This window comes from Musa acuminata, chromosome BXJ1-9 (assembly GCF_036884655.1).
Source record: "Musa acuminata AAA Group cultivar baxijiao chromosome BXJ1-9, Cavendish_Baxijiao_AAA, whole genome shotgun sequence".
NCBI classification, from domain to species: domain Eukaryota; kingdom Viridiplantae; phylum Streptophyta; class Magnoliopsida; order Zingiberales; family Musaceae; genus Musa; species Musa acuminata.
In genome coordinates this window covers 9,082,570-9,102,153 of record NC_088335.1, presented here as the reverse complement: position 1 = coordinate 9,102,153, position 19,584 = coordinate 9,082,570, and the positions used below count along the sequence as shown (strand labels likewise).

At 39.0% G+C, this 19,584-nt stretch overlaps 3 protein-coding genes across 5 annotated transcripts; 2 read left to right on the top strand and 1 right to left on the bottom strand.

The window, feature by feature from the left end:
* The first annotated feature begins 97 nt into the window (after positions 1-97).
* Positions 98-2,941, top strand: LOC103997875 (anther-specific proline-rich protein APG). The gene is made up of 4 exons (XM_009419206.3): positions 98-598; positions 677-774; positions 2,441-2,518; positions 2,591-2,941. The coding sequence occupies exons 1-3, from the start codon at positions 301-303 to the stop codon at positions 2,501-2,503; spliced, it is 459 nt and encodes a 152-aa protein (XP_009417481.2). The 5' UTR covers positions 98-300; the 3' UTR covers positions 2,504-2,518; positions 2,591-2,941.
* A 664-nt stretch (positions 2,942-3,605) lies between these two features.
* Positions 3,606-6,825, top strand: LOC135593055 (uncharacterized). Of its 2 annotated transcripts, XR_010479378.1 has the most exons (3): positions 3,606-4,280; positions 6,555-6,622; positions 6,713-6,825. XR_010479378.1 is itself a non-coding variant. In XM_065082862.1 (2 exons), the coding sequence occupies exon 1, from the start codon at positions 3,665-3,667 to the stop codon at positions 4,256-4,258; it is 594 nt and encodes a 197-aa protein (XP_064938934.1). In that variant the 5' UTR covers positions 3,606-3,664; the 3' UTR covers positions 4,259-4,280; positions 6,555-6,750. The 2 variants fall into 2 exon arrangements, 1 of the variants encoding a protein (XP_064938934.1); XM_065082862.1 differs by having other exon boundaries at positions 6,555-6,750.
* A 2,126-nt stretch (positions 6,826-8,951) lies between these two features.
* Positions 8,952-15,591, bottom strand: LOC135593054 (VIN3-like protein 3). Of its 2 annotated transcripts, none has more exons than XM_065082860.1 (4): positions 15,426-15,591; positions 13,470-14,160; positions 10,474-10,781; positions 8,952-10,384 (listed from the first exon to the last, which is right to left on the bottom strand). In XM_065082860.1, exons 1-4 carry the CDS (start codon positions 15,442-15,444, stop codon positions 9,156-9,158), a joined length of 2,247 nt encoding a protein of 748 aa, XP_064938932.1. In that variant the 5' UTR covers positions 15,445-15,591; the 3' UTR covers positions 8,952-9,155. The 2 variants fall into 2 exon arrangements, with proteins under 2 accessions (XP_064938932.1, XP_064938933.1); XM_065082861.1 differs by having other exon boundaries at positions 13,470-14,148.
* Positions 15,592-19,584: the final 3,993 nt, after the last annotated feature.

Here is a 19,584-nt window from a genome sequence, read left to right as displayed (position 1 = left end):
CGCACTCAGTGGCATTTTCGTTATTTAGCCGAAAAAGACCGATGGATTACGAGAACAAATAATAATGTTGGATAAAAAGGCACGAATTCTGCCGCTTGCGCTTTTAGAGAGGGAGAGAGAGACTCAGCGTCGGCAAAAAGCTCCCACCACTTTCTTCCTTCTCTAATGGCGAATCTCGCAGCCTAGCTTTCACACGAGCCACTTCTCACACCCTCTCCTCCCCACTCTACTGAGCCCAAACTGTAAACCCTCGCTTCTCCCGTGCCTTCGATCTCTACTTGCTGGTCTTCGTCCGCAGTCATGGCCGCAGAGAGGACACCGCCGCCGGTGATTGGGAAGGCCGGGAGCTACACCGTCTTCATCACCCCGCCTCCGAACCCGACGCCATCCGAGGGCCCAAGATCCCCCATTGCGAGCCCTACGCCGAGCATTAGTGCCAGCACCCCTGAAAAGGAGGCTCCTTTGCCGGCGAAGGCTTCTCCTCCTCCGCCGCCGCCGCCGGTTCAGGTACCACCCCGGCAGTTCGAGAAGCCTGCCGCCAAGTCTTCTGGATCCGTATTCGGCTTCTTCTGGGACGCCATCGTCAAAGTCCAAAATGGTATCTTATTCAAATTCTTGAAATTTGGGGGTACTGTGGGATCTTTTCTTTTCTCATATTTTTGGTTTTGGCTAACAGCGCATTCGAGCTTGGACGAGTACTTGGCGGATTGGTTTGGATTGAACCAGTCCAGGTACCAGTGGGCGTTGAATGATTACTACGAGAGCAGTGAAAAGGTTACTGTTCTTTTCGCTTTGGTCGTGAAGTTTCGTAATGTTCTTTTGGTCGGCGATGGCTTGAAGGTTACTCTGGATTTGGAATATGGAATTGAACTACCGAGTTTTCGTCATTGCTTTTTTCTTTCTTCGATATGCTGATTTATGATTAGTTATGCTATTCAATGATTTCGATTATCACCTGGAATTTGCTTGATCTTTTAGCATTGGTGATAGCTTGAGGGTCACTCTGGACTTGGAATATGTGGTTGAACTACTGAATCTTCGTCACTCTTTATGATTTGCTATTTTTTTGAGTGACTTTGTTTTTTCACTTGGAATTGTTTCCTAGAGCACTTTGCTTGATCTATCTTCACTTTCGAATTTTTACAAAGAGATGTTTTTTCTCAGTTTTCTCTACCGGACCATGTGTTCAAATGTCTTGACTATGAGCATTTGAGGTACCTTCAACCACTTACAGCTATCTTTTGATTTATCATGACACTGTGTAAAAAAGATATCATAGGATTGAGAATGACCTGAATCAAATAGTTAAATTTTGATACTAAAAAAGAAGGTCGATTGCTTGGAAGAAGAACAACAATCGGGTTAATTTTTGGAGGGCTGTGGCTGCCGAGGAAGGGGGTTTATTAACTCCTGGTGGCTAATGAGCTGATCTATGCTGATGAGAAAACATCTTATGCAATTACATATATACGCAAATATATACGTGCGACACTGTGTGTCCTCTTTGTATTGTTGATGTGTTTTGCCTGGAGATATGTCAAGATATATGAAGCAGGATCAGAGTGTATAAACATCTTGACTTATGAATTTATATGTGTGAAAGTTGGACAAATGCAAGGACATGTCTGTGTGATTTGTTTTTTATTAGTTTAACTAGGGGAGTTTGATTTTTCTTGTCATTTATGTAAAATTGTACGATTTACATAAGGTATTTAGCATGGCATAATAGTCTGTATTGGAGGAAGAAACTTTTAATTGAATTTGAATGCTTTAGCAAAGGTTTTCAAGAACATCTCAAAAAATTATTAATTGTCTATTTTGATGCTTTAAATGTCATTTAAAAGTAATATGGAAATATTGGAATTTCATGCTTTTTTATATGACAAATGTAGCATGTTTCCATATGCTAAACCCAGTGAGTCTAAGCGCCATATGACGGTCTTTTAGCCTAAGTTCTTGATTTCCCATCTAGATCTATTATCTGGTCTCTGAATCAACCAAGGTGTCTGCATTTGCATAATTCATTCTGCTCCATCAACTATAAACTGATCTAGATAGTTATCTCCTCATATTGGCTTTTCATGATTTCTCGTGCTTTGTGTTTGCAATTCGGACATGTTTCCCGGTTCCTAATACTGTGCAGCCTGATAAGCATGAGAATTTTGAGGTCTCTAGATGAGAGTGCTCTGGCAGCAAATGATGTTCAACTTTTCCTTTTACCAAGTTTTCATGGTCTTTGAGGATAAATGGGTGCTAATGTCTGATTCTCAACTGTTTATTTTGGGTTTTATTGTACTTGTAAGACTTCTCTTGTTTAATCCATGCATTGGTCTTCTATTAAATTTGCCTAATTCTTGGAATAAAAACAAGTTTTATAGGAATCTGTACTGCTTGATGGCTTGAGAATGTGAATTGAATTTCTAAATATTTTTCATTGCAGGAAAAGGAAAGTGGTAAAGTTAGTAAACCAAAAGAGCTTTCCAGCAAAGTACAAGCTGTCTAAAAAGTTTTTAAAGAGGTAAAACATCGTCTCCGTTTCTTATGTCCATATGCTTATTTCTGACTCTGCTATCATGTTCTTGTCATGCAGTAAACTTCAACATTGGCATGTGGGTCCTGAAGTTAAAAACATGTCTGATGAAATGCTGTTTATGCTTTGTATATCAATGATCTAAAGCGGTCTCGACGTATTACAGACCAAATGATCCTATGTCAGCTCTTGTGTCATCATGCGGCTGATCGCAGTTAGTTCAATCGAGGAGGCAGGAATCCGTGATCAATGATTTCCTTTCAAATGTTTTTCCTATGTTAGCATTCTCAGATTACTTCTTGAAATCAGTTGTCTTTGAACATTTTATGAAATCATCTGTCCAAAAGCAATCAAAACGGTTGTTATTTCCTCCTTGTATGACAATAATAGCTTTTTCTATGGTTTTTTTTTTTTCAAAATAGCTCTTAATTATTACTTCGAAATGTATGGCTGGCTCAAAGAGTAATTGATCTCCTTCCATTGTTGTCTTAGCATCATCATTTAAGCTGAATAGCAAGTTACTTGGGCTATCAATCATGGTTGCACTGGTGACAAAATGAACTTATTGTTGATTTTCAACATGAAGATTCAGCTTTTTTACAAGTATTTTACTGATGACATTCTTCTATAAGAAAAGCAAAGCATGATGGGGATGAATCTTAAGTTATAATGATTGTAATAATTTGATAGATGGTGATTCAAGAATTGAATTTTTTGATGGCTTCAAAATATTGAAGAAGGGATTGAATGTGTTGTGCATGAATTAAAAGGATCTCTTTTATAGTATGCTAAGAAAGAGTGAAGGGATTGGTTGGATCTAAGAGTCTTTATGTTGGGTTTCTGATCATTTGCAAATCTATATGAAAGAACTGAGTTTATCTATATAAATAATATTATTTTTTCAAAAAAAAAAATACTTTGAAAATATTCCTTAGAATTAGTTGATTGACTTTTTTTGTTTATGATTATTATGATTGATGCGGATATGGTTTTTCTCGTATCAGACCCGCATCCGACCCGTTTCCGGTTCTTTCGGGCCGGTGGTTTTAGGTTTTGGCGCACCGTCGATGCGATGAATGAAGCAGTTTTTATGCCTCTCCACAGCTCAAGAAGCTTCGGGCTCGCGTGAGAAGGATGTCGGAGAGGCGGAGAGAAAAGGATAAGCTTCGAGACCGCGAGAGAGAGCGAGACCGCGAGAGGGATCGGGACCGCGGTCGCGACCGAGACCGGGATCGAGATCGAGATCGAGAGAGAGACAGGGATCGGAACAGAGATCGAGACCACCGGAAGCGGTCGCGTTCCAGGTCCCCGTCGAGGTCCCGTTCCCTGTCGGCTGAGCGCCACCGCCGCCGCCACGGCCACCACCGGCGCTCCCCCTCCCCTGACTCCGTCCGCCGCAAGCGACGCCGGGAAGGCAGCGACGACGATCGCGACCGCCGCCGCTCCTCCGCCTCGGAGATCGCGGATAGCGGCGCCAAGGAGCAGAAGAAGCAGGCCGGTGACGCTCCTAGGGGCGGGGAGGTGCCGGCGCCCACGGACGCGGACCCGGACGAGCTGGAGATGATGAAGATGCTGGGGATTCCGATAGGGTTCGATTCCACCAAAGGGAAGCCGGTGGAGGGAAATGACATGAGCGGGGTGAGGGTGGTTACGAAGCGGCAGCCTCGGCAGTACATGAATAGGAGGGGAGGGTTTAATCGGCCTTTGCCTCCGGAGCGGAACCGCTAGAATCTTGATTACAGCCTGAAAGGTTAGGGTTTTTCGTTCATGCCCTAGCTTTTACATAGAACTTTTAGCTTTGTTTTTATTACATCGAATCATTTTTTTTCTTGCTATATAACTAGTTTTTGCCGTAGAACTATTGAAATTGTATAACTTATTCTTTCTTAAAAAGCAATTATGTGAATGGACTCAAGACATGAAAGGTATTCTCCAAGTTGGATTTGGATTAGAAATGAGGCTTGATGTGCTTTTACATTCAAGTTTCACTTGTTCAAGAAACTGTATAGTGATACAGTTTCCCAAAACTTCACACTTGGTTGGATTGTCTTGTTCCATCCACTATTACGCATTGCGAATGCCAATTGGGTTTATGCATATTAATCACATAGCATGTGATTGGCAATATTGCTGGTATTGTGTGACACGTACATTGAAACCCAGTTAGATACTTCCCAATATTTCTAGACAAGATTCTGACAATAGGAAATGGAAGTTAGTAACTCCAACTCAGGGATCAGCACTCGCTTTTGAGTTCCTTAGAGATATAGAATAATTAAATTGATTGAGTTCACAACATATTACAAGCAAATTGAGAATGTTCTAGGGAGAAAGTATCTTAGTAATGCTTTGGACAACACCATATGTAAATTATTGTCTGCTTCAAACATCCTTGAGAGAGGAATTTGGTTTCCATGTGATGCAGACTGTCATGGAACATCTACCATATGGGGAAGATTAATTGCAAAACTAAAATGTTATGCGAGGCATGGGGTGTTCAATTGCACCATCTTATATAGTAACATGTGCAAATGGAAAAGAGTAGTTCACCAGTACACAATGATCGGTACTCTTCGAGCCTACAACTTTATGTTCTCACCAGTACACATAAATGCTGGTACATTTATGTTCTCCCCTTGTTCCTTATCTTTGGATTAATATAAGGCATCTGCTGTTCCTTCTGTCACAACCTTTAAGCTTGGCCTACCTTCACTGAATCATTAAACTAGCGTCTGTGTTCTTTCCTCACTTTTACAGAGGAGTTGTGTTGTGTTATGCTTATAATGAAAAGTATTGATTTTATTTTTTTTGCTTGTCTTTTGAACTTGTATAAGCTTTATCTTTCTTTCTATCCTCGACAACCTTAACCATGGCAATATGATACAGGGCAGAAATTTTGCCATTTGTTGGATTTAATGGCCCAGTATAATTCTTCAAAATTTTCTGTTGGCGGGTCATTTTTAGAAAATGAATCTTGACATGAAGTATATCTTAAGGTCAATAGAAGTCCTAGTTGATGTTAAGTGACAGTTTTTTAAGGATAGAAGTTTGTGCTTAGTTAACTTGTCATTCCACGCGATATCTGAGAATAGTTTTAGCAGAACAATGTTGCTTAAAACTACTCATCTTTAGTTGGTGGTTGGTAAATGACCAAATATTTTTTCATCTCATCGAAGGAACATATATGATTGTGAGATTATGCATTTGACCAACAATAAAAAAAGCCACCACTACCAATAAGAATCTCCAGTAGTATTTTATAGACTAATTTAGATTTGAATTTGAAATTTTAGTTCTGATTTAGGCTATGGCCAGAGTGGAGTTTTACATGTCTTTCATGGTTAGATAGTCATCAATATTTTTTCCTGTATCAGTAGTTTTGAGACAGGTTTTGCTTCCATTATCAACATTAAAACAAAAAAATAAGAAATATAACTTAGAATAAGAGTTCAGACCAGGTAGTAAGAAAATAAGAATGAGGGTCCAATGCACCAAGCTTGCTGCCAAGGTTTTGGGAAGGTCAAAAGTGTATGAGTGTACACTTCTGTAATAAAAAAAATATTAGGTGATATAAATTAGTATTACATGCAATTTATGACATATGACAAAAGTGTATTAGTGTTCCTTCCACTGTGTTCATTTCATCATTTATGTCCTTGATTGCTATGTGAGCTTGTTCAGGCATAGTGGAAATGCAAGGTTTGCCCGAGATATCATTTCCACAACAATGAAATGAAATTTTTTATTGTATTAGCATTCTGTCCTCCACATAAGCATGTTAATCACTTTTTCAGTACAGCTACTTGTTTCTTACCCTTCTTTTACCATTGTTCGTAGTGTTCTATTAATGAATAAAAGGATGTAACTAGGGGAACTTTATCATCAAAGTACTTAGTTTTGCTTCATTAATCAAATGCTCAAAGGTCAAGTCAAACTTATTGCACCTTGCTTTTAACATGTTTTCCTTGCTACCTAAAGGGAAATTGTTCATAATTTTATTGATCTTAGATTTCTATTATCCCAGGGTTCTGAAACCAAGCAAGTTGTGATAAGCTGCAAGTCTTCACTTCCCGAATCCAGTCCAGGGCTGTGGTTAGTCATCATAGTATGAGATTCTCTTCTACCCATCATGTATAACATTTACCGCTCGCCTTAGACATTGGTTGTTGAAACATTAATCAGATACTAGATTAAGAGTACTGCTTCATTTCTTCTGTGCACTGCCGGCCTCCCAGGACTGCTGATACGCTCTCAACTTTATTGAAACTATTGGTTATGATGCCAGTTGCTACAAATATCTTGGTGAGCCCCAAGAAATTGTTGGATATGGCTTTGCCCTTAATTTCAAATGCTAACTTTCTACTTTGTCTTTCCAGTATGTGTTGTGCAGAAACCCTGGCCCTAGTGGTAAGGAGCTGATACCCACTCAATGTCTTTTTCTTATTAATCAACAGGTGCAGTGGAAACATCTGGGATTTCTTCAGCTGGAGATAGGTCTTTGTTAATGTTCTTGCCTATTTGAAGGCATGTTCCTGGAAATTTTTTTTGTTAACCTAATGGTTAATATGAAATGGTATATCTGATATGCTGCACATCATTTTCAAACTGACCCATGTATAGATATCACAGCTCGTCAATACCCAACTGACTCATGCTTCATGGCTTTTAGACACACCAAGTTGAACTTGGGAGATGCGTTTCATCAGATGCAATGGTCATTTGATTAGGGCTTGTGTGAAAAAACCAGTCTTATATTTTGATAGGAACACATGGAACGTACAAAGTAGCAAAATGTTAAAAAAGGAGCGTGCGCAGTTCTTAGGAAATGTTAATGTTTCTCAATACCACTCAGAATACAGATTAACATAGAAGTTTTTGTTCATCTGTCAGACCTTTGGAGGGTGTATGCAAGACATCCATCTCTCTGTGCACTCACATGAGAACTGTGTTGGAGGACTCCGAGAACTGTCACTGGGGTAACTTTCTGTAGCGGGTCAGCTTAACACGTCGTTTTTGTGGGGGTAATGCTTGTTCCTATAGGCCTTTGAAAACTGCACCACTCTTCTCTTTGGTCCTTTTTAAGAGCCCTGCATACTCCTATGCTAATAATTTGTTCAAAGATGGCAGGATGACTGCACCTTGCTTGACCCATCACCACCTGTTAGATCCACGCTTTGATCGTGGCCGATACCGCTGCGATTGGCCCATGCCTGCTCATCTCCCTTCCTCGCCTCCATCGATCGAGCGAGCACCACCACGTTCGCTCCTGCCGGAAGAACTTTCCACCTGGATTTACTGCGATCTCAGGATCAGGTGCGCTTCCTGAACAAGTTGTGGCCCATACTTCTGATTCGTATGCTTCTTTTGATGCCGATAGTGTTCTTTTTTCTTTGATGGTTTCCGTCTTCCAATTCGTCTTTTTGCTATGGACGACGATGATTTAGATGTCACAACAATCGAGCACGGTGCTCGTTCAACAAACATCATCGTTCTTCTTCCGGCATACGATTGCCGCCTAGCCTTTTTCGTTCAGAACTCTTATCAAACATCTCGGAAGCAAAGCTCTATCCTTTGACGAGCGCATCGAGATCGAACCCAAACTGGCCATGGGGCTGAGAGAGCATTTTTCTTTCAGAACTCTTATCAAACATCTCGGAAGCAAAGCTCTATCCTTTGACGAGCGCATCGAGATCGAACCCAAACTGGCCATGGGGCTGAGAGAGCAGAGAGGCACCCGCGTACGCCCCCGATCGCCGCTGTTGTGAGGTCGGGCGGCGTGTGAGGACCCAATCGACGGATCACGTCGGGGCATTCGGACGAGCACCTGGTAGGCTCAAGGCATGTCGTTAGAGGGCGCGGATTCATCCGGCTGTTGATGGTGGTGTAGCGACCATAGACCGAGGGGGCAATGGGATGGACTACATCTGCATTGTTAGCGGGATGATTTGCACAACAGTCAAATCACCTTAAGATTGTTATGTCAATCAGTGTAACCAAACTAATAATCTAAATCGCGTACGTAAAGATTTCAATTAATGTTGTTAGTATATGGCAATTCAAATATAAGAACACAATACTCGATTCAAGTGAAAACTTTTAAGGCAGCTCAATGAAGATCCAGCTGAGGTATGCAGGAAAACAACGTTAAACGAGAAGATCAAATCCAAAACAAAAAAGAAATAGGAATCAAGGAGGCTTCCCAGTTATGCTTAACCATGCAAAAAAGATACACCCAAGAGATCTCAATCAAAGTAATCATCCCAAAAAACGATACCCTTTGTCTATTTATTACTAAAAAAATAGAACTTACCCAGAGAAATTGTAAAGTACAACATAATAATCTTTTCACTTGAAAAAAGTGCTTGTATCAGCATAGGGAACCTTTAAACTAGTGTAAAGATGAAGAGGAGTGCCACAAGACTAAAAGAGCATTAAGAACTAAGTAGTTCTGTTAATGAAAACTAGTTTTCAACTACATATAAAAGTGTGATTGTCAATGAGCAACAATAGGAATTGACCTGAAATTTGCTGATCCATGAACACATAATTGATGAAGAATTAATGCCACAAATCTGCATGTAAATAATTGTCTCGTAGAATACCGAGAAGAATGGCTCCCCGAGTCTCAATGCCAGAGCTTAGCACAGAAGCCAGTCGGCACTCGGGGTGGTCTCTTGCTGCAGACGGTTTCTGAGAAGGTATCCACCAACTGCCCCGCAAGGCTCACAGGATCATCTATTAGAGTATCGACATACACATTAACGATCCTTCTCTCCTGTGGGGTTGCTCGTAAGCTGAACCATGTCAAGAACTTCACCCTGAAGTTGGTTTCGATGTGCCTCTCACATTCCAGCCATCTGATCACCTTCACGCAATACTCGTATGCATTTTCCAGTGATCCATCTTTGACATTTACACCCTCAAGATTCCCCCCACATCTTTTCTTTGATGAACTCCCAGGTTCCATGCCTGGCTTCATCAAGCCATCTTCAAATTTATTGACACTAGGTTTTCCTTTGCTGCACCTCTCAGAACCTTCTGTTCCAGCTTCCACCCTGCAAGGAGTGGCAGGAAGGGTGGAGTTGGATTGCACAAATGGTACAATCACCATCTCGTTGACAACAGGAGCGTTAGATTCATTCTCTGATCTTGGGATGTCAGATGTTTGGTTATTCTCCATAGAGTTAGTGGAATCTGTCCGAATCGTTGAGTTTGGTTCCTCATCTAATACAGAATCAGAGCGCCCAGGTGATTCATCTCGTTCAGGAACTTCTGCTCTGCTTGTACTGCCCTTGCATTCACTCTTTTGGTGGCCAGCATCTTTCTGGGCATGATCCGTTGATTTTTCTGTCTCAAGGATCTCAGGCTTCTCACATTCATCAAATTCTATTTCTGGCAACTTGTTCAAGTCAGCACAAGCGGTACTGTTAGTATTAGATTCGTCACCCTCTGAGGGATTAGACAAGCCACTACTGTTTGTTTTAGGGCTTTGACAATGTGGTTCTAATACAGCTGTCTGCGGTGCCAAGCCCATAGAGTTGTCCAGTGAGATGCCTTTGGTTTTTGTTCCAACTTCACATGTATCAAGGTCCCCTGTATCGCCGAAGGCAACCACCTTGAACATATATTCTGTAGCTGGAGCTAGTTCTGTTACTAGAAACCTTCTCTTTGGATTTAATAGAGAAAATGAGGCTTTCTTGGGGTATTCTGGGGTGTCAGCCTTTCGGTGCCACACGGTAAAGCCAGCTACCTCTTGACCTAATGACGAATTATTCTCCAAATCCAAAACCACAGTAAGAGATGTTTGCGATATCTGTTCAAATTTGATAAAGCTGGAGGATACTGAACCAGTTTCTGCAGGTGACAAAAATTCATGAAGGAATGATGAATGCATCAAAAAGGTACCAGAAATTTTAAGAAACTTGGAGCTTAGACGAGCTTACGCTGAACTTGAGCAGTGGCTGATAAACCACCTAAGCGCATTGTATCTAGTAAATCTACTGCACAGGCACACAGTTTCTGGACTTCAGCACCAACAGAAAGTCGGTTGACGATTCCTCGTGCCATGTTTGGTAAATCATCGATAGACCCAACCTCAGCCTCCAGTTTCTTCTGTGCTGTCTCAACTATTTCATGCAAACTTCCATACCTCTCTGTTAAGTTGAGAAGTTTATGACTAAGAGAAATCCGATAACACAATACATCGACTCGTCGTGCATCCTTTGCAATCATGAGCTGCTTTTTCCAACACCTGCAGAAACAAAAAGTAAAAAAATGTTATAAGTGAATCACTTGTGGGAGCAACTGCGGTTTGATGTGTGACCACCAAAGGAATTTCTCTTCCACAATATGTTTCAGTTGTGAAGTGAGAACAGATCTAGACAATCTAGAACTGATTTACTTCAAAATAACTGTTCATGCCAAAATCTAATGTGTAACACCTAGAACTTAACAAGCCAACCTAAAACCTAAAGGGAAATCCAGTAGGAAGGATCAATGAGAATCTCTCAGGACCAAATAATTGATATGTACAATAATATGGACAAGAATAAGCATTTGAGGGGTACAGAAAATTCACTAAAATAGATGTTATAGTCATCCATGAATTTCATGACAAATGCATACCTGTTTCTGTCCTTGCAGGAAAAAAGTCAGGCAGGTTGGACACAAGGACAAATTGCCCTGTTCAAGTAATTTCAGGAGAGAGAACATTACGGTCCCCTGGCTGTTCTCAGAGTAACATTAAGTTTGCATAATTTTCCTTATGAAAGAGACATTTAGCAGTTACATAAACTTTCATAAAAAATCTACTCAGGATCCAAAGAGAAATGGAGATAATGGAACCATTTAAATTACCAATTACCATCTGTCTTATCTTTCTAAGTGCAATGGTTAACACTGTACCAGCTAATTGAAATTGGAGAAAAGAGATTCTATTAAAAGAAACACATCAGCTCATGGTCTTCCAGAACCCTTTTTCATAATCATTTTTTGCCGTCATTTTCCTGTCCATTTTGCCATAATGGCAATCATGTCTTTCTCCACCTGATGAGAATATACATCCATATCTTTCATGTCTTTTCTTCACCAAATTATCTTTCCAATCAACAATTATACCTTGATGTTACTCTACTGTTCTAAGCCCTCCCACAAGCAAAGAGGTCAAGTCTCTACATTTACATTCATGATCCACACTTCCAAACCCTCTGTGCTTATGAATAGAAATACAAAGACAAGCTATCTTATGCTCACTTCTGAAGCTCTTATCTCCTAGCACACAAAGAATGATGCAAGAACGATGCACCATGGACCTCATATGTTGTCTTAGCTCCTATTATGGTATTTTAAGCTATCTAACAAACTCAATGCGGAGTGTCTTGCTAGTAGTATGGAGCTATAAAATTTGGTATAACAACCAACAAGTAATACAATTGACAAGATTAACTGATGTAGGATGTGTATAACAAAGGTTAAGTTAAGTCATGCCGCATTCAGGCAACATGTTCTATATGTTTTTATATACATTAGTACCTATTTACGATGATATTTAAGTTTGAAATTTACTTGAAGTCAAATTGGTAGCCATAAAGTTTGTGAGTCGATAGAGTTTTGTTCAGTAGGAAAAATGAAAAAAACTATGGTCTCTGTTCTCCACTTATTCTCTCATTTTTAATTCAATGTATTGACAAATAACCACTGTTTGACATTTGCATATGATTAAATTCAGTTAGAATCTGGATTTTTTTTTTCACCTACTGAGGTTTTCTCATACCAGCACCTACTACCTCTTGCTGTAATATCATAACCGCGGCCTCCCTGCACCTGCCGTTATATCACAACAGCAGTTTCTCAGTCAGTTTCTCGTAATTTATCATTGTTCTCCATGGAATTCTTAATTAAATAAAAAAGAACTGGTTTTGCATTTCTCTCATATTCTGATATAGATTACTTCTTAGCTTCTGTGTAAAAACTATGCATACTTTAACGATAAGAAACATATGTCTAAACAAGATAAAAGCAAACATGTAAACAAACTTTCACTAAATAAGGAAGGTTGCATATTATTGAATCCATACAAGTAATATACAAGGACAAACGGGTTTCATTATTCTTTTAAGTTGAAATGAAGTGGCTATAAAAAGTGATACTGAATTACAGGTATTGACCGTTTTGCTTGATGAAGAATTTTCTTTTCTTGTTGCAAAATACAGTAACAATCCCTCTCTTATTCTGTTACTGTTGTTTCTATCCGCACCCAATCATTCCCATTATTCTAAAGGCCATGAGAAATCAACTGCTTCCATCACAAGCATTCCAAAAGCCATAAATCAGCACTTAGGTTTCTATAATAAAGTCCTCCACTGCAACTTTCCGTCAGCACTTGTTTCTTCCAAGTCATTCAAATAAAGCATTCTAACTTTAAATGCTATATCTGCTAGTTCCATTCATATTATGTTCATGTTAATCTCAAGAGCCAGTTTATCCTTTATTGAAGCATTCAACATTAGCCGAGTTATGAATCTTAAGAAACATAGATATGACTACTCTTTGGCCTACTAAACAAACACCAACAGAGAAATTTCGCTATTAGATTGTGTCGATGAAGTCTAATTGCTTATCACATTTAAAGAAAAAAAACAAAATTGAGCTCATCAAACTCATCAAAAAAATTATCCGCTCCTAACACTAGCAGACTAAACACTTAATGATGTTGAACCATCACAATTCTTTTAACCTGAAGTAATTCAGGATTGGTAAGACAAGACAATTAATTAGGTTATTGCACAAGATAAAGTAGATTAGGTGCTAAAGATAAATGGATCAGATATAGACTAAAAGTTTGACGACTGAAAGCTGTAATGAGCAGTTAAATAAAAATGGATGAACATATACTAAGGGGATTATTGAAAACAATTTAACATTATGTTGAAGAAATTACCCTAGCAAGTCATTAACTTTTCCGCAATATATGCAGTAATAGCCCCCATCCAATCTTGTGCACTGCCCACTCTTCATGACACCTCCTTTTTCATGCTTAAGAACACACTCAAGATGAGAAGACAGGCCACATGAGTCACCTTGAGAAAGGTTCTCTGAGCCACAAAACAGCCAAAGACTAGGGTCTTTATTATCATCATATTTGTGACATATACAACATGAGCACCGCTTACAGAACGCATCTTCTATGTTAAGAGTCGCCCGGCAGGCTGAATTCTTGCAGTATCTAATGTTGTCCGAAGCTTCTTCAACATCACCCGACTGCAGATTGTCCGTAGTGATGGGCAAACGTGAAGGATGGTCATTCTTTCTCTGTCTCTTAGCTGGGGTTTGAGGGCTGTGTGTACACAGGTCCTGAGCAGAGTCCCTGTCTTTGGTATGTTCTCCAGATTTTTTATCAGAAACAACTCTGAAAAGGTATTCTATCATCTTTTGTTTTGTTAAGCTAGTGTATTTCCTCTCCTTCCCTATCTCTGCACAAAGGATCTCTAAAATGTCACGTCGGCTCCATGTCTGCAGCTTCTCAGGAGCGCTCTCTGGCCACTTCGACAATTCACGGACGAGCTCTCTCTTCTCCTCGATGCTCAACTTACTACATTTAGATGGGTCAAGTACGAGCCCTGAAGAGCAAACTATATCATAATTACTAAAAAAAAAAAAGTTAAAAAACATACAATGATTGAAGAAGATGCCTCACTGTACAAGATTCCTCTAATGTGGGTCTGGAGAAGGTCAAACTTATGACACCTCACCCCTACTCCTACATTCATAGAGCTATTTCCACAACTCAAATCTGTGACACATGGCCTGCAGTAAGGCACTGGTGCTAAGGCTCACCCTCACAAAGAGTAAGTTGATATGACATTAGGGTTCATCTATGTGCCAGCCAACGACTCAGAAACTACTGTTCTTTGGACACCTGATGTAGCAGGTAAGCTGGAGTCCCAAGTACTAACATTTAGTAACTTCTAACATATAGCATTCTCCTGGCTAACTATTTGAGTGCAGGTTTTTCCTGTGGTAAACAGAAAGGTTCCAGAACTACAGTACAAGAGGCAGAGTATCACACTGAACAAGAAACCTCTGAGCAAAAAATGACCTCTGTAAAATCAGCAAACTATTTGAAGCAAAAGAAAGCAATTTTAGCTCATTGCAATCGAAGATAATGATAGTTCAACAAGTAAATCCTAAGTTTGTGATTGAGAACGACATGGGGATGCAGCTTGAACCCACAGGACCGACGCTTTACCAGCAACCCTCTAAGCTTTAGCATCGACCATAGAATTCCAGAATTCTTCAAGCTGAGGAAAGCCAAAATGTGATCAAGAAAAGAACTCCTTATGGATCATACCACATTTTCCGGTTGAAATAATTAAGAGTTCCGTTTCAGTGGACTTTTACTTTTCTTAGACATAGGAGAATTCCTAGCCATCACAATTCGCTGATGAAATCAGCATTTCAATCCGAGGCGTGAAAAAGGAAGCTCGAGATGAGTGGGGGGGGGGCAAAAGGAAAATTCATCTTCCTCAGCATATGCTAAGCCAAAATTTGGGGGAAAAGAATGCCAACTGCCCCAAACTTGGTCATCCGCTGCACATCACCCACAAATGCAAGGAAGGAGCGGATTACACAAAGAGGTGAGAGAAGGAAATCGGAGAAACCCGCGGAAACCCTACAAAAACCCGATCTTCATCACGCCAAACTCCTACAGATCGAAGAAAACCACCGAGCCCCTTGGGTGCTCCAACTTTGTCGAACCAGGGACCACATCGAACCCGAATCATGCGTTCCCCCTCGGAATCCACTTCAGCGAGCAGATCGAGATCTCCCCAGGCATCAATTGCCAAAACCGCAACGAAGAAGCCACAAACAGTGACGAAAAGGACGAGAAGCGCACCTGAGAAATTCGGATCCATAGCGGGCGGCCTCCGCGCTACCCCCCTTCACATTGCCACCCTCAAGGCTGACCCTTTTTCCGCCCCCTGCACCGCCGCACGCGGATCCAAACCGAAGGAGAGCAATAATCCCATTAAAATGACCGACTTCTTTAATGCCTCTACGGTTACGACGCCCAACCGAGCGAGAGAGAGAGAGAGAGAGAGAGAGAGCGAGAGAGAGAGAGGGGAATACCAAGAAAGGAATCCGTGGCTGACCGGGTCTCATCATCTTCACCTCTTGTCCTCCTCCTCCTCCTCCTTGCTTTTAGATTCGGACGCCGCGGTGTGATCAATCTTCAACCCTAACAAAGCAAAGCATTTACAATAAACCCTACCATCTTCTTTTTTAGGGCTTTTTTTCCCCTCTCTCTTTTGTCTGTTTTCTTTGCACTCCATATTTAAGTATTACATCGTCTTTGACCGTACGGAATAGTATTACAATCATATATTTTCTGTCTATTATTTATTAAATAATATTATTCATAAAAATATCAATTATCATAAGTTTACCCTTCATATAAATGATGATATAATATCGTCCATCCATTTCATCATCACTATTATCTTTTATATGTATCAATTTATTGATACTAAAACATAGAACTCAATATCGTTTATTATAGTCGGTATCAAAAATAGATTCTCGATGATTATGAAATATCCTTCGAAATAGGGTTTTTACTATAATAATCAATAATTAGTAAATTATTATGTGACGAATAATTCCAATTGCCTTTTGTGGTGGTTTCATAAGTTAATTATTATTTATAAATAATGAATGCAATTAATGAATGTATATGATTGAGCTCGAGATGGATTCTATATAGATTGAATCGAACTCTAGCGTTGACCAAATCTTTATAATTGCTTCAAATTAATTGAAGTTTGTGCTGACAACAACCACTTGCGTGGTTGCTATGGAAGTCGATGCTCCCACGCTTTGTTTCATGGCAGCTATTGACTTGGAATAACAATCGGTAAGACATTAGATCCATTATTTGTTGAATGATCCGATAGAATCTTTGATGAGTTTTACTAATATAGTTTTGTTCTTAATTATCGTACTTTATATTTGAGTTGAAGTTAGTAGGACAAATTTACTTTAGATGAATTTTATTTCGACATGAAATTTAATATGATCAACTTTTAATCGTCAACCTAACACACCGAGTGTTATTATATTTGAAAGAGGGAAAGATAATTTTTCAAAGGATGAGAATCACGCGATTAAACGAAAAAAAAAATTTCTCTCGAAGACAAAAATGTTTATATCTCAGTGTCGATCTGATTTTATAATAGACTATATACACCGAGCATGTGCCCGATAATATTCATTCGATAATCAAATTAAAGTTTGTTCATTACAAATATCTAAAATATGTAAGTGAATTTAATAGGATCTTTAATTTTTCTGAAAATAGACATGACATAGCGAGAGAAGATAATTGGTCTTGATTAAATCCACAAATGTACTTATATAATCTCAAATATTATCACGACGCTTGTTATCTAAATTCACGAGAAAAAAATCATATGGTTTAGCTTGCAAATATCATACGATTTTATATATTAAACTAACACTACATTCCTACTATTTAAAAAAAATACTAAGATATTTACAATCTCTTTTTGCACTTCATTTTTATTGTGGTAAAGTAAGAATACTTTTCCCTAACCTAAAGGAGAGATGAGAGAGAATGTAATTGTATCGATGAAGATGGCCAATATCTAATAAAATTAAATTCTCTTATGTGGGACATCGTCTCCAATTATAAACCATATAGAATATATTATATTTCATGCATCTTTCCAACACAAACGATACAATCGACAATGACCACAAATATTTCTATGTCATCCCTCCATCGACGTGTCTTAATCATCTATTAATCCAAGTTTGGAGCATCAAGAAACAACACGTTGTATGACAATGACAAATGCCAACCATTACTTGGTATTTGGTAATCTCACTGCCTATATATGGAGCCTTTCACCTTGTCACCATCCCAAGAAGACTCTTCCAACTCATGGCACCATGTTTAATCATTTGCAATCAATCCTCTTCCTTGTCCTTTTGTTGAGGGAATAAAAATCTCGAAAGAGTGGTGGCCACTCGTTCGACCGAGTTACATGAGTCATGAGTCATTCAAACCCATTGATGGAGGTTGGAAGTCCACTTGAACAAGTTAGGAGGATGAAGATGATAAGGTTCAATTGATGGCAAAAACAGTGGGTTCAATCAATGCTCTTTGGCTCCTTTAGTTGCTACTCCCACATGTGTTTGTGTGGCTAGAAAAAGGGAATAAGAAGGGAAGATGTGTGATGTGTTGTATCAATTTAAGCATTGTTCTAATCCTTAGCACAATCTTTTCACAAAGATAAAATAATTATGTGTGTATGTATGTTGATTTTTTTTTTTTTTTTATCAATAGTCGCGACTACCCAATCTACTTAAATTAGTTAGATTATGGTACTTATAAGTAAATAAGAGATATATCTATATCTTTAATGGTTAATCGATTTAGAAATTCATTCTTCCAAAATTCTAAAAATTGTATTATTCATATAATCTTGTGCCCATTCCATCCTCTTATATCTAATTATGATATTTATTAAATGAATTTTGAAATTAGGTATATTGTGAACCCCACACCCAATAGCTAAACCTACATGCTCACCACAAGATCAATCCTACATGTCTATTTACAATTACTCCTTTGCTTGATGAGAATTAATAATATTGTAGTCATAATATTACTTTCTCATTGTCAAATTGCTTGTTATTGATTTATAAAATTTTAAATGATAAAGGCCAGGTTTATCGTTTTAAATAATATATGTATGTATGTATGTATGTATGTATGTATGTATGTATGTATGTATGTATGTAGAGAGAGAGAGAGAGAGAGAGAGTTGTTTTAGATATCAAGGGGACTGAGGAGGCTAGTGATAAATGCATGTGATCTCATAATATATGCATGTTAAGCTGTTAAACCATAATGATCTCATAATGGGCCCAAAATAGGTGGGCTGGATACAAAATAAAAGTAATACTTGGGCTGAACAATATTATGTTCTGTTTGAAACACATGTTAAGACCACAGGTATATGCTGTACAAAGCTTTCACAATATGATTCCTCCAACTTTTTTAATGTGTTTGATGCATTCTGAAATATGTGATTCAATGGATTTAATCATGCTTTAGAGAAGTTTCTATGTGTGTTGATTGACTAACCAAATAGGGTAGAATTAATAATATTTGTTGGAGATGGTGTGGGTTATGATAGTGTAAGTTAATAGCCATTAGAGAGAAACTAGCATCAAATGGTGCATGTTCATGTAATGAAAGTCTTCTTCTTTCTGAATCCAGTGGGCCCATCGCTCAGTAGAAGATGACAGCATTTGGTGAGTTTACATGAGATGTTGTCTCCCACACTTTATGATCTTAGAGAGAGAGAGAGAGAGAGAGAGTCAAAGAACAGTCTCCTTCATTCACTCAATGGCCTCTTGGCATTGTGAGAAGCCCTAATTAATGGTCTTAGTGGCAAATATAAAAGAGTTTTTATCTCCTCAAGTGATATTAGTATAAGCCTCTCTTCTTTCTCTACCATGTTAAAGCACAAACTCACAATGGCAGACAGAATTTATACTTTAGAGAGAGAGAGAGAGAGAGAGAGAGAGAGAGAGAGAGTCTATGTGATTCATATGGCTTGGTCAGCAGGCTAAAAACTACAAGGGTTCATGATGTCACCAATATGCTTTGTGTTCTCATGCTTTTCCTCTAGCTTGATTGGTTGACAGCTTGGATTATGGGGTGATGCCTTTGACCTCCAATGACAGACGCAAGAATCGATGTAATTGACGTGTTAAGAGTATAATTAATGATTGAATTGCCCTTTTAGCTGTACCCAACTACTAGCAATGAACTAGTTTGCATCAGGAGTCACTGGACATGCATCATGAACTAAGTGTGCATGAAAAGATTTCAGCAACACCACAGTCTAAACTCGCACCAAAACCCAAATCATCACTCTTAAATAACTTAGCCTTCCAGTAAGCAACATGTGAGGAGTGTCATCCCACAGCCAACAACAAGAATCTCTAATAGACATGCTTTA